General features: G+C 43.0%; 1 protein-coding gene across 1 annotated transcript in view; it reads left to right on the top strand.

Moving 5' to 3' along the window:
* The window catches only part of LOC124612890 (glutamate receptor 1-like), a 398257-nt gene that overhangs the window by 296255 nt on the left and 80506 nt on the right, over positions 1–21496 (top strand). Inside the window, exons 8-9 of the mRNA XM_047141343.1 lie at positions 7368–7574; positions 20915–21022. Of these exons, the coding sequence (XP_046997299.1) occupies positions 7368–7574; positions 20915–21022 (315 nt within the window). The remainder of the gene's footprint in view (positions 1–7367; positions 7575–20914; positions 21023–21496) is intronic.

Here is a 21496-nt window from a genome sequence, read left to right as displayed (position 1 = left end):
CGCTCTTGTTGTTCAATCTACACATCGAAGAAGCAGAAATGGAAATAAAAGAAAGGTTCTGGAGTGGAATTAAAATTCGGGGTGAAAGGATATCAATCTACACATCGAAGAAGCAGAAATGGAAATAAAAGAAAGGTTCTTGAGTGGAATTAAAATTCGGGGTGAAAGGATATCAATCATAAGATTTGCTGATGACATTGCTATCCTCAGTGAAAGTGAGTAAGGACCTATTGAATGGAATGAACAGTCTACTGGGGACATATTACGGATTGACAGTAAACCGAAGAAAGACGAAAGTAATGAAGCGTAGCAGAAACGAGATTTACGAAGTACACCATCAAAACTGGGGACCGCGAAGTAGATGAAGTGAAGGCATACTGCTCCCTTGAAAGGAAAATACCTCATGACGGACGAAGCAAAGAGGACATAAAAAGCAGACTGGCACAGCCGAAGAGGGCATCATTCGCAGGGCCAAGATAAATGTACTGGTATCTAGCATTGGCCTTAATTTGAGAAAGTATTTTCCGTGAATGCACATTCGGATAATAGCACTTATGAAAGTCAATAATGGACTGTGGGAATGCCGGCAAGGAAGAGCCTTAGTGTTTGAGATCTGTAGTGAGTAAAAACTCTAAACAAAGGCAGAGATTGGAGTATATCCAATAAATGACAGAGGGCGGTGAGTTCAAGTGCTACTCCTAGGAGAACAGCCTGGTGCAGGAGAGGAGTTCTTTACTTACGCGAAGACTAGCGATTACTCGGATAGTGTAATTAAAGAAGCTATAGATATCGAAATATCTGATAACGCTTCAACAAGGACGGCGGTTAGCAGCTGGGCACAGTATGAAACCCGTGCATCTAGTGGATACAGACAGCGTGCCAGACACGGGACGGAACGATTGCTTCATACGGCGATGGATCGAGCACTGGTGTCGTCGTAGCCAGTACCAAGGTTATACGCGGGTTGTCCAGAAAGTAAGTTCCGATCGGTCGCGAAATGAAAACCACTGTGCAAATCCGGTAAAGCTTTGCACAGATGTGTTGGGCAGTATCTCTAGCATGCCCGTTGATCGTGTCGCGTCGCTCTTTTCAGTTTTGAGTAAACAGTGAGCACGTAAAGATGCGTACGTAATAGCGTCTCCCGCAAAGTATGAAGGCCTGGTTAGAGATTTCGCCTGTGTCATGCAGCCCACATAACACAACTGTCGAGCAGTTCCTTCTTCATGACAATTCTCGGCCGCACACTGCAGGGGCAATGAAGACGCTCCTGCAGCGTTTCGATGAGAATTGTTTGGTCACCCACAATACAGTCCGTAATTGGCTCTCCCTGAGTCTCATCTCTGCTCGCAAGAACCACTGGCTATGAAGACAAAATTTTTTCATAGACAACGGGCTGCAGACCAGTGCAGATAACTGGCCGGAAGCACAGGCGGCTGCTTTCTATGGCGAGGATATCGGAAAGTTGATACAACATCATGACAAAATTCGAAGTTGGAGAGGCGACTATGTAGAGAAGTAGGTGGAAGGTGTACCTAACTGTTGCAAATAAAACATTTCTGGTTTTCACTGTGGTTTCCATTTCGCGACCGATCGGAACTTACTTTCTGGACAACCCTCGCTTAGGGATGAAGGCAGCAACGACACGACGTACTAACTCATCCAATTGGTATACTCTCTTTTCTCCTTGGAGTATCTTCAGACCCAATACATTAAGCGGAAGACCTAATTCCAGCATGCAACATCCTACCCACCAGCTACCTGTCGACGTACCCAGAACCAATGCATTCGTATCCCACCATCCATGTATCTCCATTCCTTACACACCCTTCGTCATTGGAAATTCAACCAACTCGCTCCACCCTACGATGAAATCCGAACCGAGGTATACCTTCCTAGTCATCAACGATTCACATCACACCATCATTCTGTTTGTCTCACTCCTCCATCCTTCCCATCGACAACTGCTAAGTTGCATCCAGCAGTTCAACAAATACCCATCAACCTTCATCATACAATGTTATCGGAAATGCGGGGTCAGCACCAACACGAGTACTTGTAGGCGGCCACTTCTTCCTCAGAAAGGCGTGTGTGAGATCTGTAGCGTGGAACCGCCCAGTACCATGTCGACTGCGGACTTTCTTTATTAATCATTGCAGCAAGGCAGGAGATCACGGTGGAGATCAATGACTACACCCAGGAGTCTCACGTGTTTGGTAAGTGGGGCGCAGGTAGGCCAAAGTTGTAAAGTGCTGCATTGCAGCGTGCTACGTCATAATTATTTTAGTACCCGAATGTAGAATTTTGTTGGTGCCTGGCCTGCATACTTCTTTGCTAGCTGCGAAGGTCTGCTTGAGACCGATGCCATAACAATTGCGAACACGATCATTTTCACACACAAGCAGCATATGTGACCGTGACGTACTATATTTTAACTGATGCACAAAATCATCTAAAACATTTTAAAAATCATAAAAGATGTTCAGCATGTATGACTTTAAAGAAAAAATTTACTTTTTGATCCGCTGCCATTTCGCCCCCTAGTGGGAAATTCAAATAACAATAAAGTAAAGAAACAGGCGGCTGACAATCATCACTTGACAATGGAAGAGTAGTACTCGGTCGAAAGCTCGTGACGGACAGGATGCGGCAGAAAGGTGGTTACAAAGAAACAAAGATACAGAGAATATACTTTTATTTGTAAAAACAAATACCACGTCATTTAAGATTAGTTCCTTTTAAAAATTATCTTCGGTAAATGGCGTCCTCCATTGCTCACACAACGATGAATCATTTCCCGGAAGTTGTCCATACTTCTTCAATTTACTTCCGGTGGAATGGCAACCACTTCCTGGGTGAGTGCCTCCTTACTTGCTTGCAGGGTTGTTGGACGATGTTTGTAGACTCGAGCTTTGAAGTGTCCCCAAAGAAGAAAAGAAATCACAAAGTGATAAATCGCGTGACTTTGTGGGCAAGGCGATGTCTCCTCACGGTGACAGAAGTAGTCCAAGTAACAACGCCCTCGAAATTTGTAGAGAACGCCGAAAATGTGAGTTGTGGCTCCATATTGTTGGAACTAGACTTCTCTCAAATGGTGTCCAACAAACTGGTTTGAAAAAAATTGTTCTAAGCACTATTTGACTCAACATCTGAGGACTTCAGTCCCCTGACTTACAACTACATAAACCTAACTAACCTAAGGACAGCACACACATCCGTGCCCGAGGCAGGATTCGAACCTGCGACCGTAGCAGCAGCCCGGTTCCGGACTGAAGCGCCTAGAACCGCTCGACCACAGCGGCCGGCAACAAACTGGTTTAACTTGGGTTTCCGTCATACGACAGTAGCAATTTAAATTAATCGTTACCATTACGATAGCTTCTTCGAAAAAAGCCCTACTGCAGACACCTAGTTCAGCAACTTCGTACCAAACTGTTGGTTGGTTGTTTCGTAGATTAAAGAGACTAAACTGCAAGGTTGTCACCAAACTGTCACACAACGGCTGTGAAGTGGTCTTTGGTGAAGTTACTGACTCTCTTCTGCTGCCCAGTAGCGAATATTTTGTTTATTTACAGTATGTAACAAGTGGAATTCGGTCTCATCAAAATAGAGACTGGGGAAAAGTTCTGAAGAATTTCCTCGCTAGCAATTTTGCCAGTTTCGAACTCTCTTTCACTCCATTCTTTGGCAACCACCATTTTGTAGAAGTGCATGTGAAGATCTCTATGCAGGTGGTTCTATAAGTCCCAGGGCAGCTGCATGTTTAAGTGCTGAACACTTTGGAGAGTGCTATCACACGCGCCACATTTTACGGTGTAGTTACAGTCCGAAGTCGGGCAGTAGATGTTCTTTCAGTTGAAAGGGGTGTTGATATTTGTTCACTATCAGCTTCCCTTATAACTAGGATACAAAGACTGCAGTCGCACTCACTTTGTTTCTCAGACAGCGAGCAATATCATCTGCAGCGCTGCGCGTCTGCAATAATATCTCTGCGTCGGCCGCTCCTCACGGATGCTGGACTCAGAGACAGTCAGTCTGTATCGGTAAGCGCGAAGTGAGCCACGGCCGATAAAGCGGAATGGCAAGAATGATGAAAATTTACTTCTGTTGAAGAAACTGATTTTATAATATGGTTTTTTATATCTTTACTGCGACAAAGAAAGATTTTTTGATTCGTTTGGTGAATACTTCATAATAGCGTAATAATTAATTTTGCTTGTTTTAACTGCGCGCGAGCTGCTGCCTGCACATTATTATAATAATTTAGTATTCAACACAGAGCTTTCTCTCACTTCTTAATTAGGTAACATTAGCAACAATTCAGGAAAGATTAACCGAGTTAATGCATATTTTGTATTCTACGATGAACCTATATACACTCCTGGAAATTGAAATAAGAACACCGTGAAATCATTGTCCCAGGAAGGGGAAACTTTATTGACACATTCCTGGGGTCAGATACATCACATGATCACACTGACAGAACCACAGGCACATAGACACAGGCAACAGAGCATGCACAATGTCGGCACTAGTATAGTGTATATCCACCTTTCGCAGCAATGCAGGCTGCTATTCTCCTATGGAGACGATCGTAGAGATGCTGGATGTAGTCCTGTGGAACGGCTTGCCATGCCATTTCCACCTGGCGCCTCAGTTGGACCAGCGTTCGTGCTGGACGTGCAGACCGCGTGAGACGACGCTTCATCCAGTCCCAAACATGCTCAATGGGGGACAGATCTGGAGATCTTGCTGGCCAGGGTAGTTGACTTACACCTTCTAGAGCACGTTGGGTGGCACGGGATACATGCGGACGTGCATTGTCCTGTTGGAACAGCAAGTTCCCTTGCCGGTCTAGGAATGGTAGAACGATGGGTTCGATGACGGTTTGGATGTACCGTGCACTATTCAGTGTCCCCTCGACGATCACCAGTGGTGTACGGCCAGTGTAGGAGATCGCTCCCCACACCATGATGCCGGGTGTTGGCCCTGTGTGCCTCGGTCGTATGCAGTCCTGATTGTGGCGCTCACCTGCACGGCGCCAAACACGCATACGACCATCATTGGCACCAAGGCAGAAGCGACTCTCATCGCTGAAGACGACACGTCTCCATTCGTCCCTCCATTCACGCCTGTCGCGACACCACTGGAGGCGGGCTGCACGATGTTGGGCGTGAGCGGAAGACGGCCTAACGGTGTGCGGGACCGTAGCCCAGCTTCATGGAGACGGTTGCGAATGGTCCTCGCCGATACCCCAGGAGCAACAGTGTCCCTAATTTGTGGGAAGTGGCGGTGCGGTCCCCTACGGCACTGCGTAGGATCCTACGGTCTTGGCGTGCATCCGTGCGTCGCTGCGGTCCGGTCCCAGGTCGACGGGCACGTGCACCTTCCGCCGACCACTGGCGACAACATCGATGTACTGTGGAGACCTCACGCCCCACGTGTTGAGCAATTCGGCGGTACGTCCACCCGGCCTCCCGCATGCCCACTATACGCCCTCGCTCAAAGTCCGTCAACTGCACATACGGTTCACGTCCACGCTGTCGCGGCATGCTACCAGTGTTAAAGACTGCGATGGAGCTCCGTATGCCACGGCAAACTGGCTGACACTGACGGCGGCGGTGCACAAATGCTGCGCAGCTAGCGCCATTCGACGGCCAACACCGCGGTTCCTGGTGTGTCCGCCGTGCCGTGCGTGTGATCATTGCTTGTACAGCCCTCTCGCAGTGTCCGGAGCAAGTATGGTGGGTCTGACACACCGGTGTCAATGTGTTCTTTTTTCCATTTCCAGGAGCGTATATTCTGTAATAATTATTTGAACATGACGCGGTAGAACATACAGATTTAAAGTATTTTCCGTGTTGGTCATTGCTTTGCAGTTCTTGATTATGATGAAGAATGCTTTTGTAAAGTGGCTTTTCTAAATTAGCCAATACACCTTTTAAAGGAATCAGCATTAACGTAATATACCACGTCATCATCTATTTCCCAATCTTTTTCATTCACTAGATAAAGTTTCACAATTGCAGTGCAGACACACCACGTGGAATCGTTGCACATGAATTTCACTTGTAGTTAGTTTGCGCCTTTTTAGTAGCTTTTGCCGGCCGTTGTGGCTGAGCGGTCCTAGGCGCTTCAGTCTGGAACCGCGCGACCGCTACGGTCGCAGGTTCGAATCCTGTCTCGGGCATGGATGTGTGTGATGACCTTAGGTTAGTTACGTTTAAGTAGTTCTAAGTTCTAGGGGACTGATGACCTCCGCTGTTAAGTCCCATAGAGCTCAGAGCCATTTGAACCATTTGATTTTAGTAGCTTTCAATAGCAGCAGCAGTTTACGAAGAGCAATTGCCCGAGCGTTATTCATAGCCTCAGGTAAAGAGAAAGAGAACAAGAAAACAATACATTTCAGAATTCAAGGGACCTTCTTTCATACGACCAGAAATCAGTTACAGTCAGAGAAGTGAAGATATATGAAACAGAGTTATGATTTTTGAAGGCAACTTGGGTAGAATCTTGTTTTCTTTATTAGGTGACTCAGTACACTTTCATAGAAACCATGCAGTCAGATTAACTTCTGTTTCGATTCATTGTCTACAACAGACGCAGCTTCTCAAACAACATTTCGTATAATCCAACCAAAGCAATAGCCTATGCAAAACCAATAAATATAATAATTATATCATCAGTAGAAAGAATAATAATTTTTTAAAGAAACTTTCATGGTGGAGAACCCAAGCGTCTAATGTTTGATACCCAAACTCGAATATTTTTCCTATTGGGAACAGAACCATGTCTCCTAAGTTAAAACCGAACGCAAAATCCTCGCAGAGTAGTAATCACAAACCATCATTAGGAATGTACTCCTCCACAAAAAACGCATTATGTTCATCTAGCCAAGCAAATGTGCCTGCTGAAAACGGCACGTACAGCGCTGTCGATCGATACCTCCCCCACATCTGTAAGAACATCGCCGAGCGGGATTAGGCGAGCGATCTAGGGGGATGCAGTCATGGACTCTGCGGCTGGTCCCGGCGGAGGTTCGAGTCCTCCCTCGGGCATGGGTGTGTGTGTTTGTCCTTAGGATAATTTAGGTTAAGTAGTGTGTAAGCTTAGGGACTGATGACCTTAGCACTTAAGTCCCATAAGATTTGATACACTTTCTTTTTTTTTTTTTTTTTTTTTTTTGAGAACGAACACCACAACTCACACAGTGGTCTCTCCGAATTCGGGAGGTCTTTTGCCGGACCCTGTATAACCACTTGACAAGGCCCGGAATCAAGAGATGATTTTATTTAGCTAACTTTAATGGTAGTCCCCCTGGTGCCTTTAGCGGTGTGGCACTCCTAAGCAGCCTACTCGGCCGTCCGCAGGCGGCGGCGGCGCTGATGCACGACGCCGTGCTGGTGCTGGTGGAGGCGTTCAACAAGCTGCTGCGCAAGAAGCCCGACCTGTTTCGCGCCAGCCAGCGGCGCGGCCAGGTCTTCAACACGACCAGCCGCGGCGTCGAGTGCAGCATCAACAAGGGCTGGGTCACGCCCTGGGAGCACGGCGACAAGATCTCGCGCTTCCTCAGGAAGGTACCGCAACGTCCGCCCTTGTCCTCTAAACTACACTACTGGCCATAAAAATTGCTACACCACGAAGGTGACGTGCTACAGAGGTGAAATTAAACCGACAGGAAGAAGATCCTGTGATATGCAAATGATAAGCTTTTCAGAGCATTCACACAAGGTTGGCGCCGGTTGCGACACCTACAACTTGCTGACATGAGGAAAGTTTCCAACCGATTTCTCATACACAAACAGCAGTTGATCGGCGTTGCCTGCTGAAACGTTCTTGTGATGCCTCGCGTAAGGAGGAGAAATGCGTACCATAACGTTTCCGTCTTTGATAAAGGTCGGATTGTAGCCTATCGCGATTGCGGTTTATCGTATCGCGACATTGCTGCTCGCGTTGGTCGAGATCCAATGACTGTTAGCGGAATATGGAATCGGTGGGTTCAGGAGGGTAATACGGAACGCCGTGCTGGATCCCAACGGCCTCGTATCACTAGCAGTCGAGATGACAGGCAATTTATCCGCAATTTATCCGCATGGCTGCAACGGATCGTGCAGCCACGCCTCGATCCCTAAATCAGCAGATGGGGACGTTTGAAAGACACCAACCATCTGCGCGAACAGTTCGACGACGTGTGCAGCAGCATGGACTATCATGCCTTTGACGCTGCATCACAGACAGGAGCGCCTGCGATGGTGTACTCAACGACGAACCTGGGTGCACGAATGGCAAAACGTCATTTTTTCGGATGAATCCAGGTTCTGTCTACAGCATCATGATGGTCGCATCCGTGTTTGGCGACATCGCGGTGAACGAACATTGGAAGCGTGTATTTGTCATCGCCATACTGGCGTATCACCTGGCGTGATGGTATGGGGTGCCATTGGTTACACGTCTCGGTCACATCTTGTTCGCATTGACGGCATTTTGAACAGTGGACGTAACATTTCAGATGTTTTACGACCCGTGGCTCTACCCTTCATTTGATCCCTGCGAAACCCTACATTTCAGCAGGATAATGCACGACCGCCTGTTGCAGGTCCTGTACGGGCCTTTCTGGATACAGAAAATGTTCAACTGCTGCCCTGGCCAGCACATTCTCCAGATCTCTCACCAATTGAAAACGTCTGGTCAATGGTGGCCGAGCAACTGGCTCGTCACAATACGCCAGTCATTACTCTTGATTAACTGTGGTATCGTGTTGAAGCCGCATGGGCAGCTGTTCCTGTACACGCCATCCAAGCTCTGTTTGACTCAATGCCCAGGCGTATCAAGGCCATTTTTACGGCCAGAGGCAGTTGTTCTGGGTACTGATTTGTCAGGATCTTTGCACCCAAATCTTGTGAAAATGTAATCATATGTCAGTTCTAGTGTAATATATTTCTCCTATGAATACCCATTTATCATCTGCATTTCTTCTTGGTGTCGTAATTTTAATGGCCAGTACTTTTTAACTCTGTGTGCGAGAGTAACGGTACTGTCTTCTTGAATCTAGTCCTCGGCTGCAAAATTATTCCCACTCAGGTATTACTTCGACTATGGAACAATTGAAAGCCGTTTTAGTGTGTGATGTGAATACGATGGACGAATCAAAACTTCCCAACAAAAGAAGAGTAATATTTCCCGCATGCAGTATTCGGTGTACGGATAGGAGTTGTCACGAAATAAAAAATTCCCGAAGACAGGATTTCTCACTGTTGTACAGTGTGTATAAAAACGAACATCCGTGTTTTAAAGCTTTGTAGCAGTTACTGCAGTCAACTTAAAATTGTAAATAAAACATCAAACGAAAGAGCAACTCATACATTACTTCTCACAAGTGTTCAATGTGAGCACCATTCGCCACACGGCACACATGGAGTCGACAGGAGAGCTCTTCACAAACCCTGGGCGACATGTTAGGAGTAATTATTGCACAACTGCTTCAGTCTTGTTTCTTAAGTGGGGTAGATCAGCTGGCAGCGGAGGTACCGGGTGATCAAAAAGTTAGTATAAATTCGAAAACTTAATAAACCACGGAATAATGTAGATAGAGAGGTAAAAATTGACACACATGCTTGGAATGACATGGGGTTTTATTAGAACCACCCCATACTGCTACACGCGTGAAAGATCTCTTGCGCGCGTCGTTTGGTGATGATCGTGTGCTCAGCCGCCGCTTTCGTCATGCTTGGCCTCCCAGGTCCCCAGACCTCAGTTCGTGCGATTATTGGCTTTGGGGTTCCCTGAAGTCGCAAGTGTGTCGTGATCAACAGACATCTCTAGGGATGCTGGAAGACAACATGCGACGCCAATGCCTCACCAAAGCTCCGGACATGCTTTACAGTGCTTTACACAACATTATTCCTCGACTACAGCTATTGTTGAGGAATGATGGTGGACGTATTGAGCATTTCCTGTAAAGAACGTCATCTTTGCTTTGTCTTACTTTGTTATGCTTATTATTGCTATTCTGATGAGATGAAGCGCCATCTGTTGGACATTTTTGAACTTTTGTTTTTTTTTTTGTTTTTTTTTTGTTCTAATAAAACCCCATATCATTCCAAGTATGTGTGTCAATTTGTACCTCTCTATCTACATTATTCCGTGATTTATTCAGCTTTCAAATTTATACTGACTTTTTGATCACCTGGTATATACGCATGATCCTCTATGAAAGCCCAAAGGTGAAACCGCATGGCGTCATATCGTGTGAAGGTGGAGGCCACGGATACCAGAATACACAGTGGGGCCAACAAGCGCAGACGGGCTGTGAGCTGAGACGTCAACGTGAGCTCTTCCACCGCGCTACACTGCATAGAAGCTTATAGGCACATGGCGCACACGTTTAACTTCCACACAGGTACAAATGTAATCGAGATAGTCCAGATTTCAGTGTATTATTATTATCATTATTGGTATTATTATTAAGTTTTATATTATACTTTTTTCTACAGTTGGTGAAATGCCAGTGTAAAACCTGCAAACTAATGATTTTTTAAATTTTTTAACTAAGTTTGAATTTTCAAAACACTAAATTAGTAAAATCTGGTGGAAAACTAAATCGCCTGACTCTTCCTTTTTACGAGGGCTGTTCGGAAAGTAAGGTCCGATGGGGAGCGAAATGGAAACCACAGTGAAAATCCGATGAAGCTTTGCGCAGGTATGTTGGGCAGTGTCTCTAGTGTACCCGTCGATCGCGTCATGTCGCTGCTTTCAACTCTGAGCACACAGCGAGCATGTAAAGATGCTTAGAACTATATTGTCTCCCGCCAAGTACGAGGGCCTGGTGTGAGATTTCGCCTGATGTCATGCAGCCCGCATAACGTTACTGTCATGCAGTTGCTTCTGCATGACAATTCTCGGCCAAACTCTGAAGGGGCACTGAAGATGCTCCTGCAGCGTTTTCAATGGGAAGTGTTTAATCACCCATAACAGAGCCCTTAGTTGATTTTCTCTGAGTTTCATCTCTACTCACATGAACCGCTAGCTATGTTGACAACGTTCTGGCACAAACAACAAGATGAAGACCAGAGTAGAGAATTGGCAGGAAGAACAGGCGGCTTGCTTCAATGACGATGGTATTGGAAAGTTGGTACAGCGCTACGACAAATGTATAAATCAGAGAGGAGACTATGTAGAGAAGTAGCTGGAAGGTGTACGTAACTGTTGCAAATAAAACATTTTTGATTTTCACAGTGGTCTCCATTTTGCGACCGATCGGACCTTACTTTTCGAATAGGCCTCGTAATAGTGACATCACTAGGAAGACGGTATTTTAATACGCCTATCAAAAGAGAAGCCTTATAAGAAAGGCAACGTGAAGTCGCGGTCCTTGTAATATCTTCAGATGATCAGTTGGTACACCGTTCTTTCATTAACACTTGTTGTTGACAACCACAAAAAGAGCCCTAAATCAATTTTTGAACATGTGTTAATTTCTTGTAAGTGAGCCTACATCGAGGCAGACAATCCTGTAATCTGCATGCATTTGTCTAAGGTCTTTTATTTACGTTTCTATAATTTCTCATTTTTGGCGTAAGCGTGCATTGTCATTTACGGCAGCATGTGTTTTCAGGGTTAATTTTTTGTCTAGTAGTAATTTCTTCATTAGTTGGTTATATATTTACCTGTAATATACCTTCTACTTCTTTGTGGTAGTTTCATTTTTGTGCCCTAATATTTCTCACATTATTAAGTTCATTAGTACATCCTAAATTACCAGTGGAGGATGGCAGATTTAAAGTTGAAGCAGCATCAGTCTTCAGTTTGCATTTCGAAGGTATATTTAACAGCTCACTTTTCATACCACCCTCATAATCATCTGTGAAATGTCTTGAACAGACATGACCATTTTCAGCTGAAAAAGAATTTCTATATTTACAAGCATTTACTGTATCCACTTTCGTTCCCTCTCTTTGTATTTAGGAAATATAGAAAACTTAATTCTCATCTTACTTACAAGGGAATGGTAAGACTTGTCATGCCGAAACATGTATTGCTTTTTTTAGCACTGTTATTTAACTGTGCAAAAGGTCCGTATGCAAAATTGTAGCTGCTGACATGAACTGGAAGTCACCTAAAAAAAATCACGAACATGGCTGTGTTTCCTGCTTGGCGCTTGCAGTGACGGCTGACCACCCCTGGAAATGGCGAGTCATGAGCGTTGTGCGCATGGTCGGGAAGTGCGGCCGTCTTATCGCGGCGTTCACTAAAGAGGAATATCGCTGCACGGATTTGGTGGAAAGGGGAAACGAATATTCGTTTCTGTGCCATGCACGTCCTTTTAATTTCTGGTGCGTATTTCGAAACATACCGTCCTGAAACTGGTTAGAGATGTGAAAGATGTTCTGTACATGTTCATCTATACTCTGCAAGCCACTTTACGGTGAACATTCAATCTCCCCTCACAGGTGATGACGAACCCTGTGAATGTTTTGCTGCTTGCCATGGAGATATACCACAGACGCCAAATTAAGCAATCAACAGAAAACATGCGTAAAGACTATGTGTTGTGCGACATGGTTGTTAAACTTCTAGACGAGCATGTAAATGGCGCAGACATGTGGCTATAAACAACTGAAACACTCGATATTGCAGACTGTGAATCTACAGACGGCGAAGACACCGTCGAAAGTTGCACTCATGAAGACTCTTCGAGTGATAGTGCCACGTACCATCATCAATTATCTCTGAAAGTAACACCAGCAACTACAATTACCCTATCAGACAAAGAAAAAGCGGTGACGTATTGGTTGAACGAAAGTCGTAAGAAACGCCTACGTGTCGGTACTGTTCAAAATAAGTATTGCTTTGTCCGTTCTGAACGTGAATTGTATAGCTGGAAAAAGGAAGTCGCTGGGCGACGTAAGAGATGACTGGAAATTGCGACGGAGATAAATGCACGACTTTTTAAGCTATTTACCAATGCCAGGAAACAGTCATTTAGCGTCAGCGATACAACTTTGCGTGATTGGGCGTTAGAGATTGCCAACGCGATAGGCGCTAAAGAATTTACAGCTTCTCAAAGTTGGATTAGTCGCTTCAAAAGATCACGTAAAATTGTGGCAAGAAAAATAATAAAATTTTTATTGAGAAACAGGTCGGAAAACGAAGTGACACAAATCGAAATGATAGAAGCTTTTCTTACGAATGCCAAAAATAAGATGGCTAGTTTTAGTGAATCGTACGTGTACAATGCAGATCAGTCAGGTTTTCAAAAAGACATGCGTGCGAAAAGAACACTGTCATTCAAAGGAGAAAAACATATTGAGGCGATTGCGCTGTCCACGACTGCACTCACTCATCCATACACTATAATTCCCATAATTAGTCTGGATGGTTCATTGCTGCCTAAACTATATGTGTGTCTTCAAGAACCAACTGGACGTTTTGGACCACGTGTCAAAAGAACAATGTTCTACGCAATCTTGTGGTATACACATCGAAGTCTGGAAAAATGGGAAATGAAAACGTTACACTTTTCATGCGTCATGCTTTTCTTCCGTTCTGCGGGAACAAATCTCTTCTCCTTCTAGATTCGTGGTCAGGTCATAAAAGGTCTGTGTGATGTCACCGCCAGACACCACACTTCCTAGGTGGAAGCCTTTAAATCGGCCGCGGTCCGCTAGTATACGTCGGACCCGCGTGTCGCCACTATCAATGATTGCAGACCGAGCGCCGCCACACGGCAGGTCTAGAGAGACTTCCTAGCACTCGCCCCAGTTGTACAGCCGACTTTGGTAGCGATGGTTCACTGACAAATTACGCTCTCATTTGCCGAGACGATAGTTAGCATAGCCTTCAGCTACGTCATTTGCTACGACCTAGCAAGGCGCCCTTATCATTTGCTATTTATCTTGTGATGCATGTACCGTCAGACCAATGTTCACCAATTATGGATTAAAGTTAAGTATTCCAGAAGCTACGTACCTTTTTTTGCTAGTCTCTATTCCTTTAACTGTTCCAGACCTCACGCCAGCCTGCGTGAGCTTAAACGTGTACCTTTCGGCTTCCCGTCCTCGTGGATTGGCTGTCTTGCCAGTCCACAAAAGTCTGATTCATTAAAAGCTGTAAATCTCCCTGACAAAGAAGTAGAGATACTTCAGTTTCCACCCGGCACGACGAACGTAATTCAACCTTCAGACAGAGAATTTTGCCGTCAGTTGAAGGCATTTTACAGCAAACTAACAGAGAAAATCATTGTGTGCAGATCACTGCAATTTCCTGTCTATCACCGTGACAATATTCTCAAGCTGCAATCAGTAGTACATTATCAATTTTCCTCCCCACGGTCTCAGAATTTGATTAAATATGCGTGGCACTCTTCGAAATATACTGATACTAGGCCTGATTCATTCCTAACACCAGCCCAGTTTTGTTGTCTACGGACATCTAACAACGTCTGTGATTCGCAGGGCTGTCATATGTCGTCTTTGCTTGTATGTCCTTGGTGCACAAAAAACCTATGTTTTGAACATTGCATCAATATTTCGCATTCTTGCGGTAATTACAAGAAATAAAATTTGGACGTGTTCTAAACCGTATATTTATTAGTGTCTATTTCATAGCTATTTGGAAAGAATGTTGTAGATAATATATCAGCCATATTTGTTAATGAATGTTTAATTATCATACGATCGCTTTCACTGGGGGAATCAGCTGTCTCACTGCTGTGGCAAGAGAGCGGGGCGTAGCTAACCCCACCTTGTCCCTAGATGGCGTTGGTATAACGTAGTGAGAGAGGTCAGGGTTGTACAAGAGGCAGGTATAAGCGCGGAAACCATGCGACAATAATGTCTTACTTCATAAAATTGTTTACAGACTTCCAGGTCATGTCAGCAGCTAAAATTCTGCACACAGGCTTCTTGTAATGTTAACTCACAGTGATAAAAAAAGCAACACAGGTTTCGACATGAGAAGTCAGACCATTCCCTTGTTAGTTGTCTGCTGTGGTTAGTACAACAGGCGGTCGTGCAGAAAACCACTATTATTCACTTGAAACTTACTCAAAAAATCCTTCAGTATACTAACAATTAGGCATAACTATGAACTCACTCTCCAGTCACTAACAAAAATTCGCACCGTCGTAAAAAACCTTGTTTTCGCTCGTAAATGCAGTTGCAACACAATACATTATGGCAACTGCGAGCTACTGAGCGCTAGTTGGGTTCACTTTGACGTCAACAGTGCAGCTTGCTACTGCTGTCTTCGTGATCCCTACCTTGTATTTCGGTATCCATGGTATGCAAAACAAGGTCACGCGGTCCCTTGAGCACAATCCAGCGGTCTGGTACAACGTCATTTAATCAATCGCGTACTAGTGGCGGCGGTATACCACCTAGCTGCCAGATAAAAATCTGTGGATCAGCTTCTTCCAGCTGGGGAAAGAGCCACACGTCTATCACATAAAGATAACAAACACCCGTTACACTTTCTTCACTGAAAAAGAAAGGCCCATAAACTTAACTCCGGGATATAGCACAAAAACATTCGATTTAGGAGAGTGTCGTTCCAACTCTATCATATCGTACGGATTTGATGACCACCAGAAGAGTACATTATATGTGTTTACATATCCACTTAGATGAAGTGTCGATCCGTCACTGAAGACTACACAATCCAGAAAATCTCCATCATCATGCAGTAACATTTCGTTTACAAAGTTGGCACATATCGACTCGCGTCCGAGTGGCGAATAGTGCTCGCATCGAACACTCATAAGAAAAACTGTTTAAGCTGCTCTTTCATTTCATGTTATATTTGAAATTGTAAGTTGAATGTAATAAATGATACAAAACCTTAAAAGCGGGACATCAATTTTGAAACACCCTGTATTTTGTACTGGAGACATTGACGGTGATAAAGTGTCAATGAGCCTAATTTCGGAGAGTTGTGGTATTTTTCCATCGAAGAATTTTATCGACATGAACTGGAAATTTTGAAATTTTTCCGTGTTGATCCTCCACAGTTCATCGGTTATTCTTAGTAGTGTGCTAAGACACTCAGTTTTTCTTTCCTATCAAAACGCGGTCCAAGAAAACGTTCGTTCGTGGTGTCACAATTGTAGCTTTGCAGCTCGTGAAGCTCAGAACTGGTACACTAATTCTGAACTTACGTTTTACGCACAATAGTGCCATAACTGAGATATCGCGGGTTGTGACACTTGTTATATACAACAGAGGAAAAGTGAAATAAGTAGTTGTTTTCTCAGTCTTTACTATCGGATAACTTCCATATAAGAAATAAGAAATAAACGCTCTCTCATTATGTTACTTGATTATCTTACCGGCCCAGCATTTCATTTTTAGGTGCGTGAAGGTGAGTCATTTCTGTTTTCTTTTCAGTTTGCGCCTGAGTAGCGCTCATCCATGTACAGTTTCGGCTGTTGTCCACTTATGTGTAAAACTTGTCATCAAGAGCTGATCCTAAATATGAAATATTAAGCTAGTGATAGGGCATTTAGATCATTCCCTACGAATTACACACATATGAACTAATTAAGGGGCGATTAAAGCAAATGGAAATTTCCATATTGATTACCGCAGTATATTGCTCCGTTAGAGGCATTCTTTTTACGGATTTCTGCAACAAACTGCAGTTGTGCGACAGCTGCTTTCCGAACAATTTTCCAACGTATATAGCCTATCTAAAAGTAATGTGTTTGAAATAACCACAGCTGAAGAGACGAAATTTCGTTTAAGTGCCATTTTAAATTTCCTGCTACAGATATAAATCACTGGTGCTACTGGGGACTGTCACGATAATAGAGCGAAAATAATTACTCGTTTAACTCCGCTGTTCCATTCGAATTTACTTCACGGAAATAGTGTTTGGGTCGGAGTGACAATATCCGTTAAAATTGGACTCAATTACTGAATGAATGGGTGAATTAGTAGCATCTGTGCGCACTACTTACTGATTTTTTAATGTTGCATTTCGTACTGTAACGCAGGGACGTATGGAATATAAATAAAAATAATACGGTATTGTTATTCATTGTTTATAGTTTTGACACAAGTATGTGGCATGCGATTTACAAACATGTCTGTTACAGTTTCCACAAGACTTTGTCCTGCTGCCATTGTTTAGAGGACAAAATTTTCAGCGCGCAACTTTTTTATTATTTTTCCTGTCTTTCGCACTCCAAGACTACAACAGCATTTTCAGGTTTCATAATATTTGTTAAAATTCTCAGTGATTCTTCTGATCTTGGAATATGTGAGCTTGATGTTAGATTTTATAGCTTTTCTGTTATTTCGTTCTCCAAGATTGCAACGGTATTTCCAAGTTTCATTATTATTTGTGACAAACCTCAGTGATTCATCTTACCTTGGAAGATGTGGCCTTGATGCTATGTAATGTTTTATGGGCGATGTTCCAAATTATTCTAAGAAGTTCTTCCTTCTTGACAATTTGACTGTGTTCCAGCTGGGATCTTTTGAAGTCCAGAAAACATAAGCCTTGTATGCTAAAACATCAAGAAAGTCGTACAAAAAAAATCATGGGTCCTCGATTTGCCTCTCGTTTACAGGTAAAGTACTTGTCAGTCGAGCGAGTATATCAACAGCCCCTTTAAGTTCTGTTGTAATTCCAGATTACTTCTGACTTCTTCTCGCCTCGGTTGCTAATATGGCATCTTGATGTAACTTACTCATAAATACAACATTTTTTTCTGATGCAACTGACTACATTAGAGTCACTCATGAAGTAAAATTAACTACGAACTGCCTAGTTGATTACTGGCGATGAGTTCTGTCTTGTTTTCCCGTATAATTCCTAATACGATCACTTTACTTTTTAGCAGCAGTTGTCCAAAATCGTAAAAAAATAGGAAAATTGTAACAATTTACATCCATAATTCACTGGGGAAATCAAACACGACCCTCATATTTTGTTTCTTCCTAGTGTTTGTCCTATTTCTCTGGCTGCAAAGTATTACATTTTTAGCACACATCATACTTAACTTTCGAAAAGCCTCCCTAGTTTTATCCATTTTGTTTCGGAGTTACTTGAATGAAATAGCCTGAAGGGGCATATTTGCAGTCCCCTTTACCTCAGCGTGAGTTAGTAATTTGTTTGTTGTGGTTAGTATTCACGAACTGAGTTACAACACTACAGCAGGCAAGTAAGCTACAGAACTCTGCGCCAGTGAGATTTCCTCTGGATAGTAATGCAGAATAAGTCGATTTTTGACAGTACAGGCATTATCAAACGACATCAAAATCCTTGACAACATGCGAGTGCAACAACACAGTAAATTCCACAAAATCTAGGAAAGTCAGATGATAAAATAAAGAGTTCTTTTTGGCTAATATTGACCTGAACACTAGAGATAACAACAATTCCGATCTGTGACAAATCTCTGAAAATAATAAAACTTTTTTCAGGCAAAAACAGCCCTTGCAATACTGCACACAGTCAATGAGTTTCACAATCTTATTTGGTAAAAGAGATAATGACGAAAAATTGTTTTCTCGACATACAGACACAAATAGAACAGCAGGGTTAAAGACTGTTAATGATTACCTTTGAGCTGTGATATAAAGAATGAAGGCTTATACTATAAAATAATCTCCTCTGAGAATTAAATACAAGAAGTAGAATTTTTAAGTAACACAGAGAGGTCTCAAACTTAATTCGGGAACCCGTGTCGTAGCATTACTAAGCGCCTTAATTCAGCTATGATTGGCATTATGATTACTACCATGAGTGATTTTAAAATGAACAGAGTACTGTATTTTGCCTATTTCCAGTCATTAATGTGTTATGAAATCATTACTGAGGAAAATCAAATTACAGTGATAATATTTTCAGAATACAGGATCATGGTACAAGAATTATATCTGGTGTTACTTCTAGAACAACCACCTCTGTATTCTGACAATTGCTCCACAATGCATACATTCGTTACATTTTTTTCTCGACACCAAAATGTTCCTTCAAAAATTCTTCAAAATCGTGAATAATACTGTGTATCTACGGCCACACATACTTCAAGGGGTCAACATTAGTAAAGAAAGGAGTTATATACGAGGTGTGTTCAAAAATTAAGGTGACTTTATATTTTTATGAAAAAAATATTTTTTTAGTCATCAATATTCATATTGCTCCTCCAGAGTAACCCCCTCAGATGCAATACACTTGTGAGATCACTTCTTCCAATCCTCGAAACATTTCTCATAAGTACTTTTTGGTACACCCTTGAGTACTTCCAGCGATGCAGTATTTATTTCCGCAATTGTTGAAAATGTTCGTCCTTTCATAGGTCTCTTCAGGTTTGGGAACAGGGAAAAGTCGCAGGGGGGCCAAATCCTGTAAATACGGTGGCTGAGGCATGATTGTCGTGTTGTTTCTGGCCAAAAAACTCTCACAAGCAACGATGAATGAGCAGGTGCATTGTCGTGACGTTTTTTGATTATTGCTTCTCTCAAATGGCGCATAATGTCAAGGTAATACTGCTTACTGACCGTACGAGCTTGAGGCAAAAATGCATGATGCACAGCGCCACGGTAACTGAAAAAAACAGTGAGCAAAACTTTGACATTTGATCGAACTTGGTGCGCTTTTTTCGGTATTGGCTCTCCGGGATGCTACCATTGGAATGATTGGGCTTTGGTTTCGTCACCAGTTATGACCCTTTTGAGCAAATCAGGATCATCATTGACGTCATTCAAGAGCTCCTGAGCGATGCTCATGCGACGGTTCTTCTGATCAAAATTGGGAAGTTTTGGAACAAACTTCGCTGACACACGTCTCATGCCCAAAACATCAAAAAAATTGCATGACACGAGCCGACCGATACGCCAACATCCTCAGAAACTTCTCTTACGGTAATTCGACGATCTTCCAAAACTATTTTCTTCACAAATTCGACGTTGTCATCTGTTGTTGATGTGCTGCGGCGTCCAGAGCGAGTTTCGTCATTGGCATCCTCTCGGCCATCTTGGGAGAGCTTGTACCACCTCCAAACATTTTTTTTTTACTTGGAGTAGACTCACCGTATGCCACTATCAACATTTCAAGTGTTTTAGGGCTTGATCCAAATTCTTTGTACCGTTTCTTATAACAATCGAAAATCGCCGAGCACACTAAAACAAGTCTAAACTCTCTATCTGTCAGAACCAAACGAAGTATGCTGTAAACAAGAGACTGTGAACATAAGTTCGGATCATGTGTAACAACATAAAAAATAGATCGATAATGAAATGTACGTTTCCCCCGAATTTGAAAAGTTACCTTTCTTTTTTAACAGTCCTCGTATATGGGTCTACATTCATTTAACAACCTACCAGAGCATATTAAATGTCTCGTAGGTAGTATAGTTGAGTTTTGTACTGAGTCAAATACCATTCTGCTGGGCAACTCTTTCAACTGCTCTAAAGAGCATCTTCACAAAAACTCCCACATTTCGTATTTTAGGTTATTTTGTAATTAATATTACCATTGTAATGCAATACTGTTTCTTAGTGTAAAGTCATTTCGTTCTACTGTACTCAATTAAAATGAGCATTCTTGAATTTTCACTGGTCTGTGGAATCCATGGAATATGACGTAATGTATGAGGAAAATTGCCGGCCGGAGTGGCCTTGCGGTTCTAGGCGCTACAGTCTGGAGCCGAGCGACCGCTACGGTCGCAGGTTCGAATCCTGCCTCGGGTATGGATGTGTGCGATGTCCTTAGGTTCGTTAGGTTTAATTAGTTCTAAGTTCTAGGCGACTGATGACCTCAGAAGTTAAGTCGCATAGTGCTCAGAGCTATTTATTTAGGAAAATTGTGAAAACTATGCAACTTATTTGACGTTAACTATGAAAACTGTTCTACAATAAACTTTAAAGCATAACTTGTACCGCTGTTTCATAATGTGTGAATCTGGTATCAGGTTGAACTCGAGGGCCTAACAGGAGACCTGAGCTTTGGCGAGGACGGTCGGCGGCGAAATTACACTCTGCACGTCGTGGAGATGACAGTCAACAGTGCCATGGTCAAGGTGAGAATTTTGAACTATATACTAAGAAACGAGACGTAGGCTAATATATAAATTTGATGTTTGTCATTCTTCACTTCTTGTTACTAAGATACGAGGGTGAATGAAGAAATTAGTCTCAAACTGGGACAGAGACATCACTTATCCCACCGCTCGACAAAGCATTAAAAGCCTGCGGCACAGAATTCTTGTGGCAGCGTTAACATCTAACGAATGACCTCTATTTTTCGCGAAAATAAGCCACACATTGATCGAGAGGAGAAAAATCACGAAACATGTATTTGTATTTATATTTAACATGTGGGTACGTACCGTAAACATTTATACTAAAATTTGCTGCAACACGTTGGTAGCATATTTTTATTTTCTTATTTCCTCTCATTATTGTCATTCACTTCATCACTCCCACTCTCGCTCCTATCATTTTCTCCAGTCTTTTCCCACAGAACATCCTAACTGCTATCCTGCACATTCGAT

Source organism: Schistocerca americana, chromosome 4, assembly GCF_021461395.2.
Source record: "Schistocerca americana isolate TAMUIC-IGC-003095 chromosome 4, iqSchAmer2.1, whole genome shotgun sequence".
Lineage (NCBI taxonomy): Eukaryota > Metazoa > Arthropoda > Insecta > Orthoptera > Acrididae > Schistocerca > Schistocerca americana.
Note: the sequence above shows the minus strand (reverse complement) of the source record. Positions and strands in the feature narration are given on the sequence as shown.